This window comes from Trichomycterus rosablanca, chromosome 18 (genome assembly GCF_030014385.1).
Source record: "Trichomycterus rosablanca isolate fTriRos1 chromosome 18, fTriRos1.hap1, whole genome shotgun sequence".
Lineage (NCBI taxonomy): Eukaryota > Metazoa > Chordata > Actinopteri > Siluriformes > Trichomycteridae > Trichomycterus > Trichomycterus rosablanca.
This window is the reverse complement of record NC_086005.1, coordinates 15,345,039-15,366,206: the sequence shown is the minus strand read 5'-3', so window position 1 is coordinate 15,366,206 and position 21,168 is coordinate 15,345,039. Positions and strand designations below refer to the sequence as shown.

Sequence of the window (21,168 nt, the reverse complement as noted above, 5' to 3'; positions counted from 1 at the left end):
TGGTGGTGTGTTTCATTATTTATTATTATTATTTATTACTATTATTATTTATTTATATAATGTATTTTTGCTATTATTATTTTATTGTCATAAAGTTTGAGTTTGGGATAAATTGGAATGCCATTTGCAAGTTAGGCATCGCATGCCAGACCTTTTTTTTCCTTTTTTCCCCAATTTTCCTCCCAATCTAGTCGTATCCAATTACCCGATTGCTTCCTCTCTACCGATGCTGATCCCCACTGCTGACTGAGGTGAGCGAGATTGTCACACGCCCCTCCGACACGTGTGCAGTACCCGACTGCATCTTTTTACTTGCATGAGTGAGTTCATATGTGGATCGGCTTTGTGTATGAAGAGCCACACCCTGTCCACATTATCCCTCGACTGTGCAGTTATAAGGTCCCTATCTGGCTTCCTGCCCTGTATGCACAACCAGCCACTCGTTGTTCATGTAGTCGCCCAGCCCAGCCGGATGGCAGAGCTGACTATTGAACCAATGAGTTCGAAATGTAAGCTCTGGTGTGCTAGCGTGTTTTACCACTGCGCCACCTGAGCGGCATGCCAGACCTTCTTGTCCAGTACCAGTGTCTGGCCTCACAAATGCTCTTTTAAATAAATGGGCACAAAGTAGAGGGGAGGTACAGTGTGTCTATATATGCTCTACTTCTATAATGCCTGACATTTGGTTTTCATGTGTCAAGTTCCAGACAGAGTCAGTCTCAGGCAAGCCAGGACAGTATTCGAAAGCAACCTCAGAGTGCCAACCTCTCCCCTCAAGCCATTAAACATCTGTGGATCCGGACAGCGCTTACAGAGAAAGTTCTGGACAAGATTGTTCTGTACTTGGTGGAGAACAGCAGGTGGAGTATATTTGGATAAATACAGTGAGGGCCAACATTTTGCTTTTTTCAACTGCAGTATGATCAGCCAAACAGTTTGAGTAAAAGTCATAGTATCACGTTTATACAAATAGATGCATGTTCACTGGTGGTCTCAGATGTTGTCCCCCACTCTAAATACATAAATACATATAAATACAACACCAAATGACCAATATTGGATTACTATGAAAAATGTATGACTTATGTGTTTTTGTCTGGTTGCAGTAAATTCTATGAGCGGGATGCTTTACTGAGGGACCCTGTCGATGGTCCCATCCTTGCATCTTTACTGGGTAATCAGCATTTGTTATTTTAAAAGCTTAGTATAATCCATAATGTAATTAGACTGTAATCAGAGGAACAAAATCCCTGTCCCGTAGTTGGTCCCTGTGCTCTGGAGTACACTAAGGCGAAGACAGCTAATCACTTCTGGACAGATCCTTCTGCTGATGAGCTGGTGCAGAGACACCGTATTCACAGTGGCCACTGCCGCCAAGACTCTCCTACCAAGCGTCCAGCTCTCGTTAGTACTGCAACATCCCAGCTTTACCAAGTGACCATTACATGCAGATTGTAAACTGCTCATGACTGCATTACCAAAAGTGTGTTGTGTTAATGTAGATTCAGAAAAGGCAGTCGAGTGGCAGCATGGATGACAGGCCGTCCCTGTGGGCTCGGGACTATGTTGAGTCTCTCCATCAGAACTCCAGGGCCACATTACTGTTTGGCAAGAACAATGTACTAGTCCAGCCGGTATGTAATCTTTTTACCGGTACTGCATAATTAATGACATTGGGTAATTGACCTTACCAAACTGGCAACAATTAACTGCTATGGTGGTACTTGTCTGTTTTTGTAGACAGATGACATGGAAGCAATCCCAGGATACCTCTCTCTGCATCAAACTGCAGAGCTCATGACATTAAAGTGGACACCAAACCAGCTGATGAATGGCAATGTGGAGTTTGATTATGAGAAAAGGTAGAAAAAAGGACACTACATGGCACAAAGTATGTGGACACAGTGGGTTTAGCTATTTACATTTAAATTTTCAGCATTTAGCAGACCCTCTTATCATGGCTGGATTACTGACTGGGCCAGTGGGGCCAGTGCCCAGGGGCCCTTGAGGTTAGGGGGCCCCGGGGGGGGGCCCTGGCCCAAAACATTTTGCGATGCCTATCAACATTTATGATATAATATATTTTTATTTCCGAGGGCCCTCCATTTTAAGGATCCTCTGACTATTAGGGACTTTGACCCCAGGGCCTCTTGGGGGCCCTAGCCATGCTTTTGGGCCCTAGCCATGCTTTTGGGGCCCCTAGCCATGCTTTTGGGGCCCCTTGCCATGCTTTTGGGCCCTAGCCATGCTTTTGGGGGCCCTAGCCATGCTTTTGGGCCCTAGCCATGCTTTTGGGCCCCTTATGAAAATGGATGAGGCGTTGTGGCACTGCTCTGACTTCGACTTCTGGCTATTAGGGGTCCTAGGAAAGAGGGGGGCATATTTTTAGAGGGCCCTGGTTATGAGAGCCCCTACCAGGGGGCCCTAGAGAAGAGCAGGGCATACCATTAGAGGGCCCTTGATCACGAGGGCCCCTGCTATGGGGCCCTTGACTTCCATAGAAGTCGTTTACCATGGCTCCTTAACTTTCTAGGGACCTACAAATTGCAAGGCAAGCTACCATATTTCATAACAGACGTTTTGTTGCAAATATGCGATTCAGGCCCTTACTTAATGTTTCTGAATTTGTATTGTTTCAAAATTATTATGTTCAATTTCTCTTAAGCGCAGAGACACAAATTAATTTAGCAATTTTGCAATGATTTAAATTTAAGACAAGCAATTTGTCTGATGAATGCTATCTTTGACACCGATTAAATTGAGTGAATTTGGCCAAGGGTGTGATTTAACTTATGTGAAAACAACAAGCCATTTGACTAGTTTCATGTTTCCCCTTTAATAAACAACAGTAAAGAGACCAGTGGTCATTCTAGCTCTAAACTCACTCGCTGCAGCATATCCTTCAGATCTGAACATGAGCCTGGCAGATGAATTGATACAATACAAATCATTCATAACAGAAAAAGAAAAATGTCCTAGTAAAATGCTCAAAACCATGATAAATTTGAATTTACAGTCAACCTTTCCAAATGTCTACATAGCACTTAGACTTTTTTTGACTGTGCCTATCACAAATTGTGAAGGGGAGCGTTCATTCTCCAAACTGGCTCGTATTAAGAATGAACTCAGGATTAGGATGCGCCAAAACCGCCTGAACTCACTGTCACTTCTGGCCATTGAATCAGATTTGGTCAGACAGCTTAATTTTGATGAATTAGTGGATGACTTTGCAAGAAAGAAGTGTAGAAAGAAACTTATATAAAATAGATTCTTGTGTTAGGGTTAGTTATTGACAGGTTGTTTAATGTATTAATTTATTTATGTTTTTGGGAAGGGGGGGGGGGGTTTGCCCAGGGGCCCAGACTATCCTTAATCCGTCCTTGGCTCTTATCTAGAAGAGTGACTTACAGAAGTGCTTCCATAGTAAACATTACCTTACTCTAGTTTAAGCAGACAACTGAAACCCTGTTAGAACCAAAGGGTTTTTTAATGAAATAAATAAATAAAAGAGCATGAACTGAAGTGTTTAGTTATGCTTAGAGATGGGTTTTCAATCGGCTTTTGAAGACAGCTAGAGACTCCGATGTTTGGACAGACAAGGGAAGCTCGTTCCACCACTTAGGTGCCAGTACAGAGAAGAGCCTTGATGCTTGTCTTCCTTGAGTTCTGGGCGGAGGATCAAATCGAGCGAGACTAGTGGCTCTGAGGTTGTGTGGTACAGAGCAGGGTTTTATTAGACCTCGAAGGTAACATGGGGCTGAGCCATTTTTGGCTTTGTAGCCAAGCATCAGTGTTTTAAACTTAATGCGGGTAGCTACAGGAAGCCAGTGAAGAGAATGCAGGAGAGGGGTGATGTGGCAGTGTTTACGTTGGATTAAAACCAAGCGAGCAGCTGCATTTTGGATGAGTTGCAGGGGCTTAATAGTGGACATAGGAGCACCTACCAAGAGGGAGTTGCAGTAGTCCAACTCATACACCTATTACTAACAGGAGAATAAAATTTAGCATCTAGACATTGTGGGCTACAACATTAAAACCACCTTTCTGTTTCTACACTCACTGTCCATTTTATCAGCTCCACTTACCATATAGAAGCACTTTGTAGTTATACAATTACTGACTGTAGTCCACCTGTTTCTTTACATATTTTTTTAGCCTGCTGTCACCCTGTTTATCAATGGTCAGAATCCCCACAGGACCACCACAGAGCAGATATTATTTAGGTGGTGGATCATTCTCAGCACCGCAGTGACAATGACATGGTGGTGGTGTGTTAGTGTGTGTTGTGCTGGTATGAGTGAATCAGACACAGCAGCGCTGCTGGAGTTTTTAAATACCATGTCCACTCACTGTCCACACTATTAGACACTCCTACCTAGTTGGTCCACCTTGTAGATGTAAAGTCAGAGACGATCTCTCATCTATTGCTGCTGTTTGAGTTGGTCATCTTCTAGACCTTCATCAGTGGTCACAGGACGCTGCCCACAGGGCGCTGTTGGCTGGATATTTTTGGTTGGTGGTATTTTTGGCTGCTCTGTAGTGGTCTTGGAAGAGTCCTGACCATTGAAGAACAGCATGAAAGGGGGCTAACAAAGCATGCAGAGAAACAGATGGACTACAGTCAGTAATTGTAGAACTACAAAGTGCTTCTATATGGTAAGTGGAGCTGATAAAATGGACAGTGAGTGTAGCAACAAGGAGGTGGTTTTAATATAATTGCTGATCAGTGTATGCTGTACTGAAAAACTGGTTGATTCAATAAGTTGCTTATGAGTCACATGTAGCTAGAGCTGTTCGAGACAAATCTCAGTGCTGTTATAGGTGTAGTAGGCCATTTTAGATAGGCCTCCAAATTTAAATTGCATTGTGTCCACCAGATTCATGGGTCGGGCCTCCTTGGCCAAGCAACAGATGGCGAGTTCTCAGTAATCAGTCATGATTTACCACCCAGTCTGTGTGATTAATCTGGGTTTGGCAGATGTCAGGAGAATGCTAGCTGAACCAGAGACTTGAAGTTGAGGTGGTGTTCTGTTGTTCTGGCAATGTAAATGTGTGACTGGTCAGTTTGTGACATGTAGTCATGAAATGAGCTGATTCACCTGAGATGACATGTGATGTTGCACTTAAATTGAAGGTATGTCACTTCCTTCTAAGCCTTTAGCTCTGCAGGTGGCCCAAAACAAGCAGAGCTTATCTTGAAGTTTACATACTCTCTACGACACGTGGCCCTTGCTAAGCCAGCGCAACATGTTGTGGTACAGCGCACACATTTCCCCTAGTAGAGCTCTGAAAAGGACGTTGCAAACTAGAACTTTCCCAAATTGAGTGTACAAGCCTTATTACGGTATCCATGGTGTCTTTCATTTTTCCAGTGGTTGCGACACAATACTGACTTATGAATGGTGCAATGGAATAGTGTTACCCAATCATGCCACTTCATTTAACACCCATTTGCCAGTCATGCGCCCAAGTATTTGCTGCAAACAAAGTAGCTCCTCCTAAATTTACATGAAATTTCCACACTTTAGCTCAGACAGCGAATTTCACTTCACTTGAAGAAAGACACTGATTGCATTTTCCTGTGCAGATGATCTGTTTAAAGTTAATATCTGCACACAAGTCTGCACATTTTACAATTAAACCATGGCTTTTTGAAAAGTGCCCTTGTAGCAGTAAACTATACCTCTCTTTTTAAGTTTTGGTAATTTTCACCCTGGCTGCCTATTGGTGAACTTTGCCATATTGGGTATCCAATTACCCAATTGAATTATGCTTCCTCTCTACTGATGTTGATCTCCACCCTGGTTGAGGAGAGCCAAGACTGACACACGCCCCCTCCTCGACTTAATATGCGGATCAGCTTTGTGTACGGAGAGTCACACCCTGATCAACGCATTATCCCTCGACTCTGTGCAGCCACCATCAATCAGCCAGCAGAGGTCGTAATTGCCTCAGTTATGAGGTCCCGTCCGGCTCCCACCCTGAGACTTTGGTGGGCTAAGATATTAGATTGCAGCACCACCCGAATTTCCTAATAAGTGATAAACTATCTTTAATCTGTTAGCTTCATATAGCTTTGATGCTATGCAGATACTACATCTGATACATTTATATTGCCACCAAAAATTACCATGTCAGAACCAGGTCAGTGTCAAAGATGTAGTCTGGTTTAGGAGAGCCAAGACTGACACACGTCCCCTCCGCGAGTTCATATGCGGATCAGCTTTGTGTACGGAGAGTCACAGCCTGATCAACGCATTATCCTTCGACTCTGTGCAGGCACCATCAATCAGCCAGCAGAGTTCGTAATTGCCTTAGTTATGAGGTCTCGTCCGGCTCCCACCCTTTATGAACAACAGCCAATCGTTTTTCATGTAGGTGCCCAGCCTGCCGGATAGCAGAGCAGAGATTCGAAACACGCCATATCTGCGAATCAGCCTTGTGTATGAAGAGACCGACCCTGATCCTCACTCTTTCCCCGCCATCAATCAGCCAGCAGAGGTCGTAGTGCATCAGTTACAAGGAGTCCCTATTCTTCTTAATACCCCACCCCTGTATGAACAACAGGTTAATCATGTGGCCGCTCAGCCTAGCCGGATGGCAGAGCTGAGATTCGATACGATGTATTCGAAATCCCAGCTCTGTGTTTTTACCACTGCACCACCTGAGCGGCCTAACAAAACTAAATCTTAACGCCCGAGGTTTTTGAATGACTTGTTTACCACGCAAATTTGAATGTGATGTTTAAATTCTCACAAACCTTTGGTCATATATTGTGTCTCGACTGCTTTTTAGTGATATTCACATGTTGTGGGGTTGTCTGTGTTAATGGAACTTGTCTATTTTCTGTAACAGTGTATACTGGGATTATGCCATGACCATTCGTTTAGAGGAAATTGTCTACCTGCATTGTCACCAACAAGGTAAAACCTCTACACCCTTGTTATATAAATGGCAATCTTAAATTTACATATGCATATCCACAACATGAATATATTTTATTACTCATTGCAGTGGACAGTGGTGGCACTGTGGTCTTGGTAAGCCAGGATGGCATCCAGAGACCACCATTTCGTTTCCCAAAAGGTGGCCATCTGCTTCAGTTCCTGACATGTCTGGAGACAGGACTTCTTCCACATGGCCAGCTTGACCCTCCTCTGTGGTCCCAAAGAGGAAAGGTGTGCATGATGAAAATGAACGAGTCATTTATCTAGGACTAGGACTGCATGGTTGTTGTTGGTGTAAGATGTATTTGCTTGTTAAATTAGGGTTGTTCTTTTTAACAGGGCAAGGTTTTCCCGAAACTACGGAAAAGAAGTCCACATGGGTCCTGTGAGTCCTTTTCTGACAAGGACGATGATGAGGCAACAGATTATGTGTTTCGGATAATATATCCAGGAAGTCAGGAGTTTGGTATGTGTCTCTAACTACTGTCCTGTAGAATTGTGGGTTAACACGGTTGAACATGGTTACTTGGTTTATGCACGCACATTAGTTCCTATTGTAAGCAATATCAATGTTATCATACTCACACAGCAAAATAAAACAATAAAGAACAATACAACTCCATCTTAACCTCCATGTTTGCTGAATTGCTATATTTTTGAGGCATGCTGAACTGTCATTGTCTTTTCTTTTTGTCATAGGCCATGTTTTTGTTTATGCGCTGTGGTGAAAAGGCAACCCAGAAACTACCGTCCTTACTTATTGTTATTATAGAAGCACTTTTTTGCATGTTTTCTTCAAATTTCCCCCCAATATAGTCGTATCCAGTTACCCAATTGCATTACACTTCCCCTCTACTAATGCTGACCTCCACTCTGACTAAGGAGAACCGTGACTAACACACGCCCCCTCCGACACGTGTGCAGTACATCTTTTCATCTGCACGAGGCTAGTTCATATGTGGATCAGCTTTACACAGCTTTACGGAGAGTCACAACCTGATCCCATTATTCACCAACTCTGTGCAGGCACCATCAATCAGCCAGCAGAGGTCGTAATTGCATCAATTTTGAGGAATCCCCTCCGGCACCCCCTGCAAACCAGCCAATCATTGTTCGTGTAGGCACCCAGCCTGCCGGTAGCAGAGCTGAGATTCGAACCAACAAGTTCTGGTGTGCTAGCATGTTTTACCGCTGCGCCACCTGAGCCCTTTATATAAGAGCACTTTTTATTTACACAATTACTGACTAGCTCATCTGTTGCTATGCACAATTTTCAGCCACCTTCTACCAGTCTGTCAGTAGAAACAGACCACATAATTTATTTAAAATCTAACTTATTAACATTTCTCTGGCCAGTAATTAGTGCATTTTGGTTACATTTCCCCCTTTTATTTTAATTTAGTAATTTACAATTCCCCATTACAATTTCTGCCACTTTCAGCACCCCTACACTGGTGAATCACAGACTAAACCCGTCTTCTCCAACACTATATGGTGACGCTCACACCATATAGATTACACCAGCCAGTGATGAATTTTCATAGAAAGTGGTGTCTTGTACTGAGGGTCATCTATGCCCTCTGTGTTTCTCTACCATGCCAGTGCCTTGACCAGACAGCAGAAATCCTTGTTTCCTCATAAGTGATAAACTATCTTTGATGCTATGCAGCTGCTACATATGATACATTTATATTGGCACCACAAACTACCATGTGAGTACCAGGCCAGTGTCAAAGCTGTAATAAGAATAGTCAACAATCCAATTAATATCTGGTCAGTGGTGGTCACATGGTTATCCCTTCCCATTTTTTAATGGACAGAAGTTGTCTAGCAACTTGTGTGTTGCAAAAATGAGTGGGCTATGAGCTACAATTAGCGGTAAACAAGTTCATTAAATTTGTTGTATCATTGGCTAATGGTTCTATTGACATTTTTAATGCTTTTATATGACGCAGTAGCGCCTGAGCTGATAGACCCGGCCATGAGCATGTGGCAGCCTGCTCCAAGGAAGTCTTCCTGTTCGTCTTGCTCTCAGAACGGCTCTACCGATGGTGGGCTTCTCAATGGGTGCAACCATGACAGGTCAGTGCTTCTTTAATCACCTACAGATACACAAATATAATAGAAACATTCTAATGTTGTACCTCTGTCTTCATGATATCACACAGGGCGCCATTGAAGTTACTTTGTGAGACCATGAAGTACCAGATAATTTCCCGTGCTTTTTATGGCTGTATGTAACACCTATAAAATGATCTTAATACGTTTAGAACTACAAATGTATATAAAGGTATGGAGTTCTTATTAAGTTTGTGTCCTTTAGGGTTGGCCTATTGCCGTCACTTGTCTACAGTTCGAACACACTTGTCAGCTCTGGTCAATTCCACCATCATTGAGCCTGACATTCCATACGATGCCAGAGAAGGGCTCTCTGAAAAAGTGTGGAAGACATTTCTACAGGATAGTTCTGTGAGCAGATGTCTTTGTCTTTGACTTTAATGCTTTATGTCCTAAATGGCAGCATGGTATCACACATTCTCTCTTTCTCTCTAACAGACTTATGAAGAGGCAGAGCTTCTCCGGCTTGTGTACTATGGTGGTGTAAATCCCAACCTACGTAAAGAGGTGTGGCCTTTCTTGCTAGGTCACTACCAATTTACAATGACACTCAGTAAGAGGAAGGAGGTATGGTAAAGGACTGACAGATTAAGACACGTTTTGGGGGTTATACAGCTATAGTAAGTATGTTTTGTTCCTGTAGGTTGATGAGCAGGTTCGGGCCAGTTATGAACAGACCATGAGTGAGTGGCTGGGCTGTGAGGCTATTGTAAGGCAGCGTGAAAAGGAGCAGCATGCTGCTGCACTTGCCAAGTGTGCTTCTGGAGCCAGTGTAGATCTACGGCAAGACTCTACTATCAGCACTGATGTAAGACTTGGATTTTCATAGAGAAAAAGTACAAAAAATGGGAGTGGGGAGGATAAATAAACAATCAAAATCCCCAAATTCTGAGAAAATTGTGAGGCAAAAAGCCAATTGAATGATTCAGAGAGGAAACCCAAAAGCTTTACTGTCATCCCTGTTCATTAACATAACCCCATGGATTATCTAAGATTATCTAGATTAAAATGTGGTAATATTGTTAGTTGAGTTTTCAAGGGTGTCACGATGTTAATGTTGGTTTTATCAACCAAGGTTGTTTTAAATGCTAAATAGGTAATGACTGTTCAAAGAGCACTATACACATGTTGCATCAATCAAATGTACACTAAGGTAAGGCACCCAGGTGGCGCAGTGGGATATTCCGCTAGCACACCAGTGCCGAGATTCTGAACTCCTGGGTTTGAAACTTGGCATTGCCACCGGTCAGCTGGGTGCCATCTAGCAAGCACAATTGGCGACATAGGGGTCTTCAAACGCTGTGTAAGGACCCTGATTGGCAGATAGAGAGGCACCTGTGCAGAGTGCATAGGTGAACAAGGCTTCCGCAAAGGGCTGCGCGTGGGTCGGAGGAGGCGTGAGCAGCAATATACCCACTTCAACTGCAAACAGGGATCCTTCAGCAGCGGAAGACAAAACTGACTATGCTAAATTGGGAGAAAATGCATAAATAAAATATATAGAAACAAATATATACTAAGGTTGGTCTTAATTGTGTGCACAAAATGAAAATGAAAATTAAAAAAAGACTTTTAAGCAAGGTGAAAATTATATGTATCAGCAAACAAAAACAACATCTGACAGTTAAGGATCCCCATATTTAACGTATTAATTTATATATACAGTGGGGAAAATAAGTATTTGATACACTGCCGATTTTGCAAGTTTTCCCACCTACAAAGAATGGAGAGGCCTGTAATTTTTATCGTAGGGCCACTTTGACTGTGAGAGACAGAATCTAAAAAAAAATCCAGATAATCACATTGTATGATTTTTAAATAATTAATTTGCATTTTATTGCATGAAATAAGTATTTGATCACCTACCAACCAGCAAGAATTCTGGCTCTCACAGACCTGTTAGTTTTTCTTTAAGAAGCCCTCCTATTCTGCACTCATTACCTGTATTAATTGCACCTGTTTGAACTCGTTACCTGTATAAAAGACACCTGTCCACACACTCAATCAATCACACTCCAACCTCGCCACCATGGCCAAGACCAAAGAGCTGTCTAAGGACACCAGGGACAAAATTGTAGACCTGCACAAGGCTGGGATGGGCTACAGGACAATAGGCAAGCAGCTTGGTGAGAAGGCAACTGTTGGCGCAATTATTAGAAAATGGAAGAAACACGAGATGACTGTCAATCTTCCTCGGTCTGGGGCTCCATGCAAGATCTCACCTCGTTGGGTAAGGATGATCCTGAGAAAGGTCAGGAATCAGCCCAGAACCACATGGGAGGACCTGGTCAATGACCTGAAGAGAGCTGGGACCACAGTCTCAAAGATTATCGTTAGTAACACACTACGCCACCATGGATTAAAATCCTGCAGGGCACGCAAGGTCCCCCTGCTCATGCCAGCACATGTCCAGGCCCGTTTGAAGTTCGCCAATGACCATCTGGATGATCCAGAGGAGGCATGGGAGAAGGTCATGTGGTCAGATGAGACCAAAATAGAGCTTTTTGGTATCAACTCCACTCGCCGTGTTTGGAGGAAGAAGAAGGATGAGTACAACCCCAAGAACACCGTCCCAACCGTGAAGCATGGGGGTGGAAACATCATACTTTGGGGGGTGCTTTTCTGCCAAGGGGACAGGACGACTGCACCGTATTGAAGGGAGGATGGATGGGGTCATGTATCGCGAGATTTTGGCCAACAACCTCCTTCCCTCAGTAAGAGCATTGAAGATGGGTTGTGGCTGGGTCTTCCAGCATGACAATGACCCAAAACACACAGCCAGGGCAACTAAAGAGTGGCTCCGTAAGAAACATTTCAAGGTCCTGGAGTGGCCTAGCCAGTCTCCAGACCTGAACCCAATAGAAAATCTTTGGAGGGAGATGAAACTCAATGTTGCCCAGCGACAGCCCTGAAAGATTTGGAGAAGATCTGTATGGAGGAGTGGGCCAAAATCTCTGCTGCAGTGTGTGCAAACTTGGTCAAGAACTACAGGAAACGTCTGACCTCTGTAATTGCAAATAAAGGTTTCTGTACCAAATATTAAGTTCTGATTTTCTATTGTATCAAATACTTATTTCATGCAATAAAATGCAAATTAATTATTTAAAAATCATACAATGTGATTTTCTGGATTTTTTTTTAGATTCTGTCTCTCAAATTCGAAGTGTCCCTACGATAAAAATTACAGGCCTCTCCATTCTTTGTAGGTGGGAAAACTTGCAAAATTGGCAGTGTATCAAATACTTATTTTCCCCACTGTATATTTTTTTAACATACCCCATTTTCAGAAAAAAATGACATTTTCTAAAAATGCATAAAAAAATAAAAACTGTCATTTGTGAAATTACTTGAAATTTAACTGATATTTTCAGTGTTTTCACTAACAAACCCACTCTATTTTATAAATTTAATATCCATAAAATGTGACAAATGCAACAAACTTAAAAAGAGTCAAAATGAGACTAAGGTTATCCAAGTTACTTCACAATTACCAGTTTAACTGGTGACAGCTGAAGTCAACAAGACTGAATATAAAAGGAGCATCCACCAAAGGCTTAGTCTCTGCAAGCAAGCATGGATCTTGGTTCACCAATTTGTGCCAAACATTGTGAGAGAATTGTCAGTCAGTTCAAAGAGTAATATTCAAGTACAAGATTGCAAAAAAAATTAGGTCTTTCACCATCTACAGTTCATAATATCATTAAGAGAAGCAGCTCAAGTATTTTACACAGCAATAAAACTGCAACAATTAGTATCTTTTAATTCCCAGACAATTAAAAAGTATAATTAAAAGAAATGTGGATGTGACCCGGTGGTAAACATGCCTCCAAGTTCGTTGTATTTTTTTTTTTCCATTTTTTTCTCCCAATCTAGTCGTATCCAATTACCTGATTGCATTATTATAATTGCTGTTAAATTTACACTTCATTAATTATGATCATTTTCTTATTTTATAATTAAGCATAAGCCTTGATAGTGCAACTGAACCTATGTGTTTTATGCTAGTAAGGGATGGGAAAACACAACAAAGATAGACCTAGGTATAAGTGTTGTTTAAAAATTAGGATAGCACATCTATTTAAAGTGACGGCTTACTTATTGATACATCCTTGTACTTTTTCAGTCATCCCAAAGCTGCAGCAGCTCAGAGAAACAGAGCAATGCCTGTTCCCAGAGTGACTCAAACTGTAGCACTCAGGTGTGCTTTCAATAGACTCACTTTAAGGTTTTCTACAACAAGATTCTTTAAACATTGGTCTCATAGCTGGTTGTCATGACTTTCTGCAGGTTTTTGGATCTGTTGATGAGGTTGACCCTATTGAATCTGAACCCAAACCAAAAGAGGAGAAGCCACAGCCAAAAATTCCAAATGGTGCCCTTCCAAACTGCACTAGTTCTCCAGACTCTGGACATCCGTCCTCTCGCAACTTTTCTGTAACATCAGGACTCTCAGATTGCTCACCAAGCACAGAGGAGGCTTCAACACAGGAGTCTGGAACCAAAAACACACCACCTGAGCCATTGGCAGTGACTTCTGATGAGCATCCAAAAATCTGTACCCTTGAAAACAATCTTAAAGAAGAACAAGCAGAACAGACCTTGCCAGCGCTAAATGCAGACAATCAGTTCACTAGTAAGGAAGATTTGGAACTAGGAAAGAAGGATCAGGATATTGCAAACAGGAATCAGGTGACTGTGAAGGGGGATACGGACACAGCAAAGAAAGATGTTGACTTGCAGAAGGACAATCTTTGCACAGCAAAGGAAGATAATGACAAAAGCAAGGAAGATCCAGAATCAGGCAACAAGGAGCTGGATACAGCAAAGGAGGATTCTGTCCCTGCAAAAGGACATGTTGGGAAGGAAGATGTAGACTCTAGCAAAAACTGTATACACAAATTACATACAGGAGATCTACCTGCAGAGGACGAGATAATCAAACCTCAGGAAAATCACAAGTACTCTGAGAACTCTGATTCCAAAGAAGTTAGCAGGACTGACATGGTCAAGTCCATAGACTCCTCAGAAAAGACACTCAATTCTAATGAAACATTTGTGCAGAATGTTATAGTAGCAAACACGCCCCTTAAAATACAGCAGTGCGAACAACCTGAAACAGAGGAAAAACAACCTATAAACAGCAAAGAAAAAAGTGCGGGTGAAAATGATTCATTAGAAGAAGGAATCAAAGACTTACTAATGTTGACTGAGACTCAGCAAAACATTCAGTCTGGTGTAGATAAAGTTGAGCTGGTCTCAAAGCAAGCTGCACATTTGGAAATGCAGCTAAATACAGAACCTACTGGCAAGGATGACCCTCCTAGAGCATTGACTAATGAAGAATGTATGGAAAAGGATAAAAACTCAGACACTTTAAAACCTGAAGATGAAAGAGAACTCTCTAAGTCAGAGATTACCAGTGAACCTCATATGGACCCTTCTAAAACAGAATCAAAGCTTGCTCAACCTTCTGTATTGCAAGGTTTGGAGTTAATCAACCCATCTGATGCTGACAAGTCATCTGTGCAATCCTTAATAAACTGGCCCTCTGATCCCAACAGAACCAATCCGTTTATCAAACAAATGACCGAACCAGTGTCTGAAAGCTGTATTTCAATGATGTGTTACTCGAAGCAATCTCCAGACACATCGGATGATTCACCATCTGCTCTAGAAATGGAGGAAATACCAGCTGCTTTGGTTTACATGCCCACCGAAAATATTTTAGCCAAGCCACCCATTACACTAGATCCCCCTCCTTTGGCTTTGTCAATCCCACCAGAGAGGGCTGCAATAGTTATGCCTGCTCCAGAACTGTCTGTGGAAGCAGGTCTAAATACCAGTCCTGAGGTTACTGAATCAGTCCTGTCTGAGGAAGAACCAGAGATGGATAGTCTGTTTCCTAAACCAGAGTCTCTAGCTGTTGGAGGAGAACATAAAAATGATGTAACATCTCCAGTTTCTTCAATTGGTACTACTTACTCTGTAAGTTGACTCATAGGCATTATCAACAGCAATTAAAATATTCTCTTATAATTTGTTAAAAAGTGAAAAATGAATTTTGTGGATGTTCTTTTATCTTTGTGGTTTGGCTTCATAGCAAGAACTGCTGGACTTGTACACTCTTAATCTACACCGTATTGACAAAGATGTCCAACGATGTGATAGAAACTACTGGTATTTTACCACTGCCAACTTGGAGAAATTGCGCAACATCATGTGCAGGTAAGTCTAAGTCAAGTCAAGTCAACTTTATTTATATAGTGCTTTTTACAATAGACATTGTCTCAAAGCAACTTTACAGAATCCAGGACCAACAGACCAAATCCTCTGTTGAGCAAGCCGAGGGTGACAGTGGCAAAGAAAAACTCCCTTAAAATTACAGGAAGAAACCTTGAGAGGAACCAGACTCAGCAGGGACCCTCATACTTCTTGGGTGGCCTGGAGAATAATTTGAATAATAAGGATTTACACAACATCATACACACATAATTGGAGTTATTATTCAGTCCAGTCTGTGATAAAGTCTGTAGTGAGTTCTTGACATTCTTGGTACAAACACGCCAGGTACCCGTCACATCTGGCAGTAGCAGCATTGTTGGCACGGCAGTCTCGACTTCATTCCTTAACCTCGGGTGGGTAAACAGGTTTCCATCAGAACCACCTCAGGGTAAAACAACAGAAAATGTAGTTAAAAATGTAAAATGTGAATTGAGTAAGATGTCAGTTTTGCAGAGAGTAGCTTTAGACTCCGGCAACCCCAATTATTACAGCATAACTAAAAGGGAGAGTGAGCTAAGTGTTAGCCTTATTGGTGGGTGGGTTAAAATGTCCAACAAATGCAATAATGTCCATGGGTGGTAGTCCATGAAACATTGTAGTTGTTCTGTGGATGGGATATATGACATTTCTTTGTTTTCTATTGATCAAAACAACACAAGACAATCTCTGGCATCTGCATAAATAATGCATAAATACAGCCCAAATCAGAAAAGGTTGGGACAGCATGGAAAATGCAAATAATAAAAAACACAGAGTTTCTTACATTTACTTTGACTTTTATTTGATTGCAGACAGGATGAACCTGAGATATTTCATGTTTTATCTGCTCAACTTCATTTCATTTATTAATAAACATCCATTCCTGCATTTCAGGCCTGCAACACATTCTAAAAAATGTTGGGACAGTAAAGCATTTACCACTTTGTAATGTTGCCATTCCTTTTCACCACACTTAAAAGACGTTTTAGCACAGAGGATACCAAGTGATTTAGTGTTTCAGCTTTTATTTTATCCCATTCTTCCTGCAAACACATCTTAAAATGTGCAACAGTACGGGGTTGTCGTCGCATTTTCTGTTTCAAAATTCTCCACACATTCTGTATTGGGGACAGGTCAGGACTGCAGGCAGGCCATGACAGACCCTGGCTTTTGGACTTGTTGCTGATAACAGTCTGGATGGTCCTTTTCGTCTTTGGCCCAGAGCACACGGTGTCCATTTTTTTTAAAAAAGACCTGGAATGCTGATTTGTCTGACCACAATACACTGTGTGATGGTCCATCCTAGATGCCTCAGAGCCCAGAGAAGTCGATGCCGCTTCTGGACATGGTTAACATAAGGCTTCTTTTTTGCACAGTAAAGTTTTAAGTGGCATTTGTACATGTAACTCTGTATTGTAGTGCTTGACAGGTTTGCCAAATTAATCCTTGCCCATGTGGTTATATCAGCTATTGTTGAGTGCCGGTTCTTGATACAGTGCCGTCTGAGGGATCGAAGATCATGGGCGTTCAGCTTAAGCTTGCGCCCTTGGCCTTTACACACTGAAATTCCTCCTGATTACTTGAATCGTTTAATGATATTATGCACTGTAGAGGGAGAAATATGCAAATCTTTCTCTGAGGTACATCATTTTTAAACATTTCAATCATTTTCTCACACATTTGTTGACAAATTGGAGATCCTTTAATCATCTTTGCCTTTGATCATCAAAGCCTTTACTGGATGCTGCTTTTGTACCAAACCATGATTACAATCACTTTTTGACATCACCTGTGTGGAATCACATCATTATTTAGTTTTTTCACCTCAATACTACCTCTAAATTGCCCCCGTCCCAACTTTTTTTGGAATGTGTTGCAGGCCTGAAATGCAGGAATGGATGTTTATTAATAAATGAAATGAAATTGAGCAGACGAAACATGAAATATCTCAGGTTCATCCTGTCTGCAAACAAATCAAAGTCAAAGTAAATGTAAGGAAAACTGCATTTTTATTTTATTTGCATTTTCCATACTGTCCCAACTTTTTCTGATTTGGGGTTGTAATTCAATCATCCTCCAGAATGGGGCTAATGGTAAATCAATTACCATATCTTTGAGAAATTGAAAGTTTGAACCTTAACAATGACATATTTTGCCAATAGAACATTATTAAGTGTCAAAGACACTAAATGGTCCTGAGTGACATTCCTCTCCCAATTATTGGTTAAAGCAACATAAGCCAAACCCAGTCTTGGGTGTCTAGCAGGGCTTGTTTAATGCGCAAGGCTTATCCCAAATAGAGGCAATGGCTGGCTGAAAGCTGTTGTGTAACTCAAGCGAAGACTCAGCTAGTTGATGGAAAATAGTGATGACAATAAAAAAAATTAGGTTAAAATAAAAAAATAATTCTATTATATCCTTTAGAATGCATTCACAATCCAATTAAATATATTTTTTAAAAGGGTTTTGGATTCTATTTGTGTTCTCAGCTATGTTTGGCAGCATCTGGATATCGGCTATGTGCAAGGAATGTGTGACTTGCTTGCACCTCTACTTGTTATTCTTGATGATGGTAAGTTCATAGCAAGCACCATATTGCCTATAAATAAAAATACTTGTTCATCCAACAATATTCTTGGGCTATTTAATCTGACTCACAGTTTTGATAAGCAGTCCCATTCTCTCTCCCTTAGAGGCCCTGGCTTTTAGCTGCTTTACAGAACTTATGAAAAGAATGAATCAGAACTTCCCTCACGGAGGAGCAATGGACACCCACTTTGCCAATATGCGCTCACTTATTCAAGTATGACTACCTAAAATCAATTCCAACAGCTTTCAGTGAGTTTATTATATTTGGCTATATTAGAGCATTTTTATGTTTTTTGTTTAGATTCTCGACTCTGAGCTTTATGAGCTGATGCAACAGAATGGAGACTACACCCACTTCTACTTCTGCTACCGATGGTTCCTCTTAGACTTTAAAAGAGGTAAGATTTTTTGTAAGAATAGATCTGTCAAAAAAGGTTAAACCCAACAATTAAAATGGACGTCCACTTTATTGTTGTGTACTTTTGTAAATTATGGCTACGCGGTTAAGGTACTGGATTAATAATTGGATGGCTGCTGGTTCAGGCCCCACCAGCACCAGGTTGCTCCTTGAGCAAGGTCCTTAACCTTGTTTGTATGGTGTTTGGTCACAATTGTATCTGAATAAAAAAATAAATTATAGTATAACATTATGTCAAAGCTACAGTGATGTTATTTTTGTACCTGTCCTTAGAAATGGTGTACGATGATGTGTTTTCTTTATGGGAGACCATCTGGGCTGCCCGTACAATCTCTTCTGGCCACTTTGTGCTCTTCATTGCGTTGGCATTAGTAGAGTTATACAGGGACATCATCCTGGAGAACAACATGGACTTCACTGACATTATTAAGTTCTTCAATGGTAAGTATTAGAAGTGGGTTGAAAAAAATACCCATTATACCCCATTTCCAGAAAAGTTGGTACATTCTGAAAAGCACAGTAGAGAATCTGTGATTTGTTAATTCTCTTGAATCTTTATTTTACTGATTAAAGCAGAAAGTTCTATTTTGTAATTATAAACACATTTAGAATTTGATGACAGCAACACATTCTAAATGAGTTGGGACAGAGGCATGTTTACCTCTGTGTTCCATGACCTTCCCTATCAATAAGACTTTTTAATGGTTTTGTTTTGCAAAAAACAAGTGAATTTTTGTCCATCCTTGCTTAATAAGAAACTTCAGCCGCTCAACAGTCTGTGGTTGCTGTCGTCTGATTCTCCTGTACATGGTTTTCAATAGAAAAGAGATCTGGACTGCAGGCAAGTCAATCAAGCACACACATTCTGTGTCTATGATTGTAGTGCATACAGGATGAGGCCTGGCATTGTCTTCCTATACAAAGACAACACTCTGATGGCAGCATGTGTCTCCCTAAAATCCCAATATACATTTTTGCAGATGTAACAGAGTTTCAGGTCGCATTAAAACCACCTCCTTGTTTCTACACTCACTGTCTATTTTATCAGCTCCACCTACCATATAGAAGCACTTTGAAGTTCTACAATTACTGACCGTAGTCCATCTATTTCTATACATACCTTTTTTGCCTGCTTTCACCCTGTTCTTCAATGGTCAGGACTCTCCCAGGACCACTACAGAGTAGGTATTATTTAGGTGGTCAGTCATTCTCAGCACTGCAGTGACACTGACATGGTGCTGGTGTGTGTTGTGCTGGTATGAGTGGATCAGACACAGCTGCGCTGCTGGAGTTTTTAAATACTGTGTCCACTCACTGTCCACTCTATTAGACACTCCTACCTAGTTGGTCCACCTTGAAGATGTAAAGTCCGAGACGATCGCTCATCTATTGCTGCTGTTTGAGTTGGTCATCTTCTAGACCTTCATCAGTGGTCACAGGACGCTGCCCATGGGGCGCTGTTGGCTGGATATTTTTGGTTGGTGGACTATTCTCAGTAGATGGAGAAAGTCTAAATTATTTGCAATCTTGCATTTGAGGTTGAACTGACTGGCAATTCTCTCCTGAAGTCTGGCACAATCCATCCTTTGGTGAATCCTCCTATTATACCCAATCATTGCCTCAACTGTTACAAATTTTCCTTATTGTGGAACAATGTAACTTGAATATTCTATAAACTTTTCACTCTTTTTTGCCTCTGTCCCAAAGTTTTTGGAGTGTGGTGCAGGCATCAAATTCTAAATGTGTTGCTGTTTACATGATACAGTGTTGTTGATCAGGGAAAGTAAAGATTAAGTTTAAGTAAAGATTCAAGAGAATTAATACATCGCAGATTCAAATGGGGTTTGTACTCCAAATTACACTGTCACATTACATTAAAGCATGACTTTGTCTTGTTTCAGAAATGGCTGAGAGGCATGATGTCCCAAAACTTCTGGTGATGGCTCGAGACTTGGTCCACAAGGTCCAGATCCTTATAGAGAATAAGTGATGTTATTCCCTTGCTTCCTATTGTCTAATGGAAAAAACTACTTGTGTTTAATTACTTGCATAATACACTCTGTGTTTTGCCCCAGATGTTAAATGGTACCTTCCTCCTAAGATCAAAGGGGCAGAAGTGATCGAAAATCTTTGTACAGTAGATTAACTTGCTTAAAAGCAATAACTCCCAATGACCAATTTACATTCTGAAAAGTAGGTTGTAAATGTTACTTACATTTCTTTAAGAAAGAAAACTTAGTTTTGTACTATATTATTAAATACCCTTGACTATAGTGTCTATTTTCAGGGATATTGCAGAAGTAAAGGTTCTGTACCAGTAAGAGAAAATAAATTCCAGGGCTACCAGATGGCCACAGTTGGGCACTTAAGCAGGAAGCACAACTGCTCTGGCATATGCATTAGGGATGGGCATATTACTAAGGTTTCATTAGTAATTAAACTCTAAAAATGACTAATCATTGTTTTATATTCTCACAATTTCAATATTTAATTCCCCATTGCAGTAAAATGCTTGACAGCCACGTTGGTCACAAGCTAGCATTTGTCAGCTAAGTGCTGCTTCTATTTTACTGGACAATCTCTGGAAATTAGCAAATTCAAATTGACAAAGGGACTAAAAATATTACTTTTGTTGCAAACTATAATATCATTTCTAGCAGCTCAGGTGTTGCAGTGGTAAAAAAACGCTAGCACACCAGAGCTGGGATTTCGAATACATCATATCAAATCTCAGCTCTGCCATCTGGCTGGGCTGGGTGGCTACATGAACAACGATTGGCTGTTGTTCACAGGGTTGGATAAGCCGGATATCCTGGTGCAATTACGACCTCTGCT

General features: G+C 41.2%; 1 protein-coding gene across 1 annotated transcript in view; it reads left to right on the top strand.

The window, feature by feature from the left end:
• Positions 1-20,504, top strand: part of sgsm1b (small G protein signaling modulator 1b) — a 28,885-nt gene extending 8,381 nt beyond the window's left edge. Inside the window, exons 4-24 of the mRNA XM_063013679.1 lie at positions 702-860; positions 1,107-1,174; positions 1,262-1,404; positions 1,503-1,634; positions 1,741-1,862; positions 6,856-6,923; positions 7,015-7,178; positions 7,287-7,413; positions 8,903-9,029; positions 9,116-9,180; positions 9,271-9,416; positions 9,504-9,632; positions 9,709-9,873; positions 13,189-13,263; positions 13,353-15,050; positions 15,166-15,290; positions 17,816-17,898; positions 18,020-18,129; positions 18,217-18,313; positions 18,607-18,774; positions 20,235-20,504. Of these exons, the coding sequence (XP_062869749.1) occupies positions 702-860; positions 1,107-1,174; positions 1,262-1,404; positions 1,503-1,634; positions 1,741-1,862; positions 6,856-6,923; positions 7,015-7,178; positions 7,287-7,413; positions 8,903-9,029; positions 9,116-9,180; positions 9,271-9,416; positions 9,504-9,632; positions 9,709-9,873; positions 13,189-13,263; positions 13,353-15,050; positions 15,166-15,290; positions 17,816-17,898; positions 18,020-18,129; positions 18,217-18,313; positions 18,607-18,774; positions 20,235-20,323 (4,060 nt within the window). The 3' untranslated portion in view covers positions 20,324-20,504. The remainder of the gene's footprint in view (positions 1-701; positions 861-1,106; positions 1,175-1,261; positions 1,405-1,502; positions 1,635-1,740; positions 1,863-6,855; positions 6,924-7,014; positions 7,179-7,286; positions 7,414-8,902; positions 9,030-9,115; positions 9,181-9,270; positions 9,417-9,503; positions 9,633-9,708; positions 9,874-13,188; positions 13,264-13,352; positions 15,051-15,165; positions 15,291-17,815; positions 17,899-18,019; positions 18,130-18,216; positions 18,314-18,606; positions 18,775-20,234) is intronic.
• Positions 20,505-21,168: the final 664 nt, after the last annotated feature.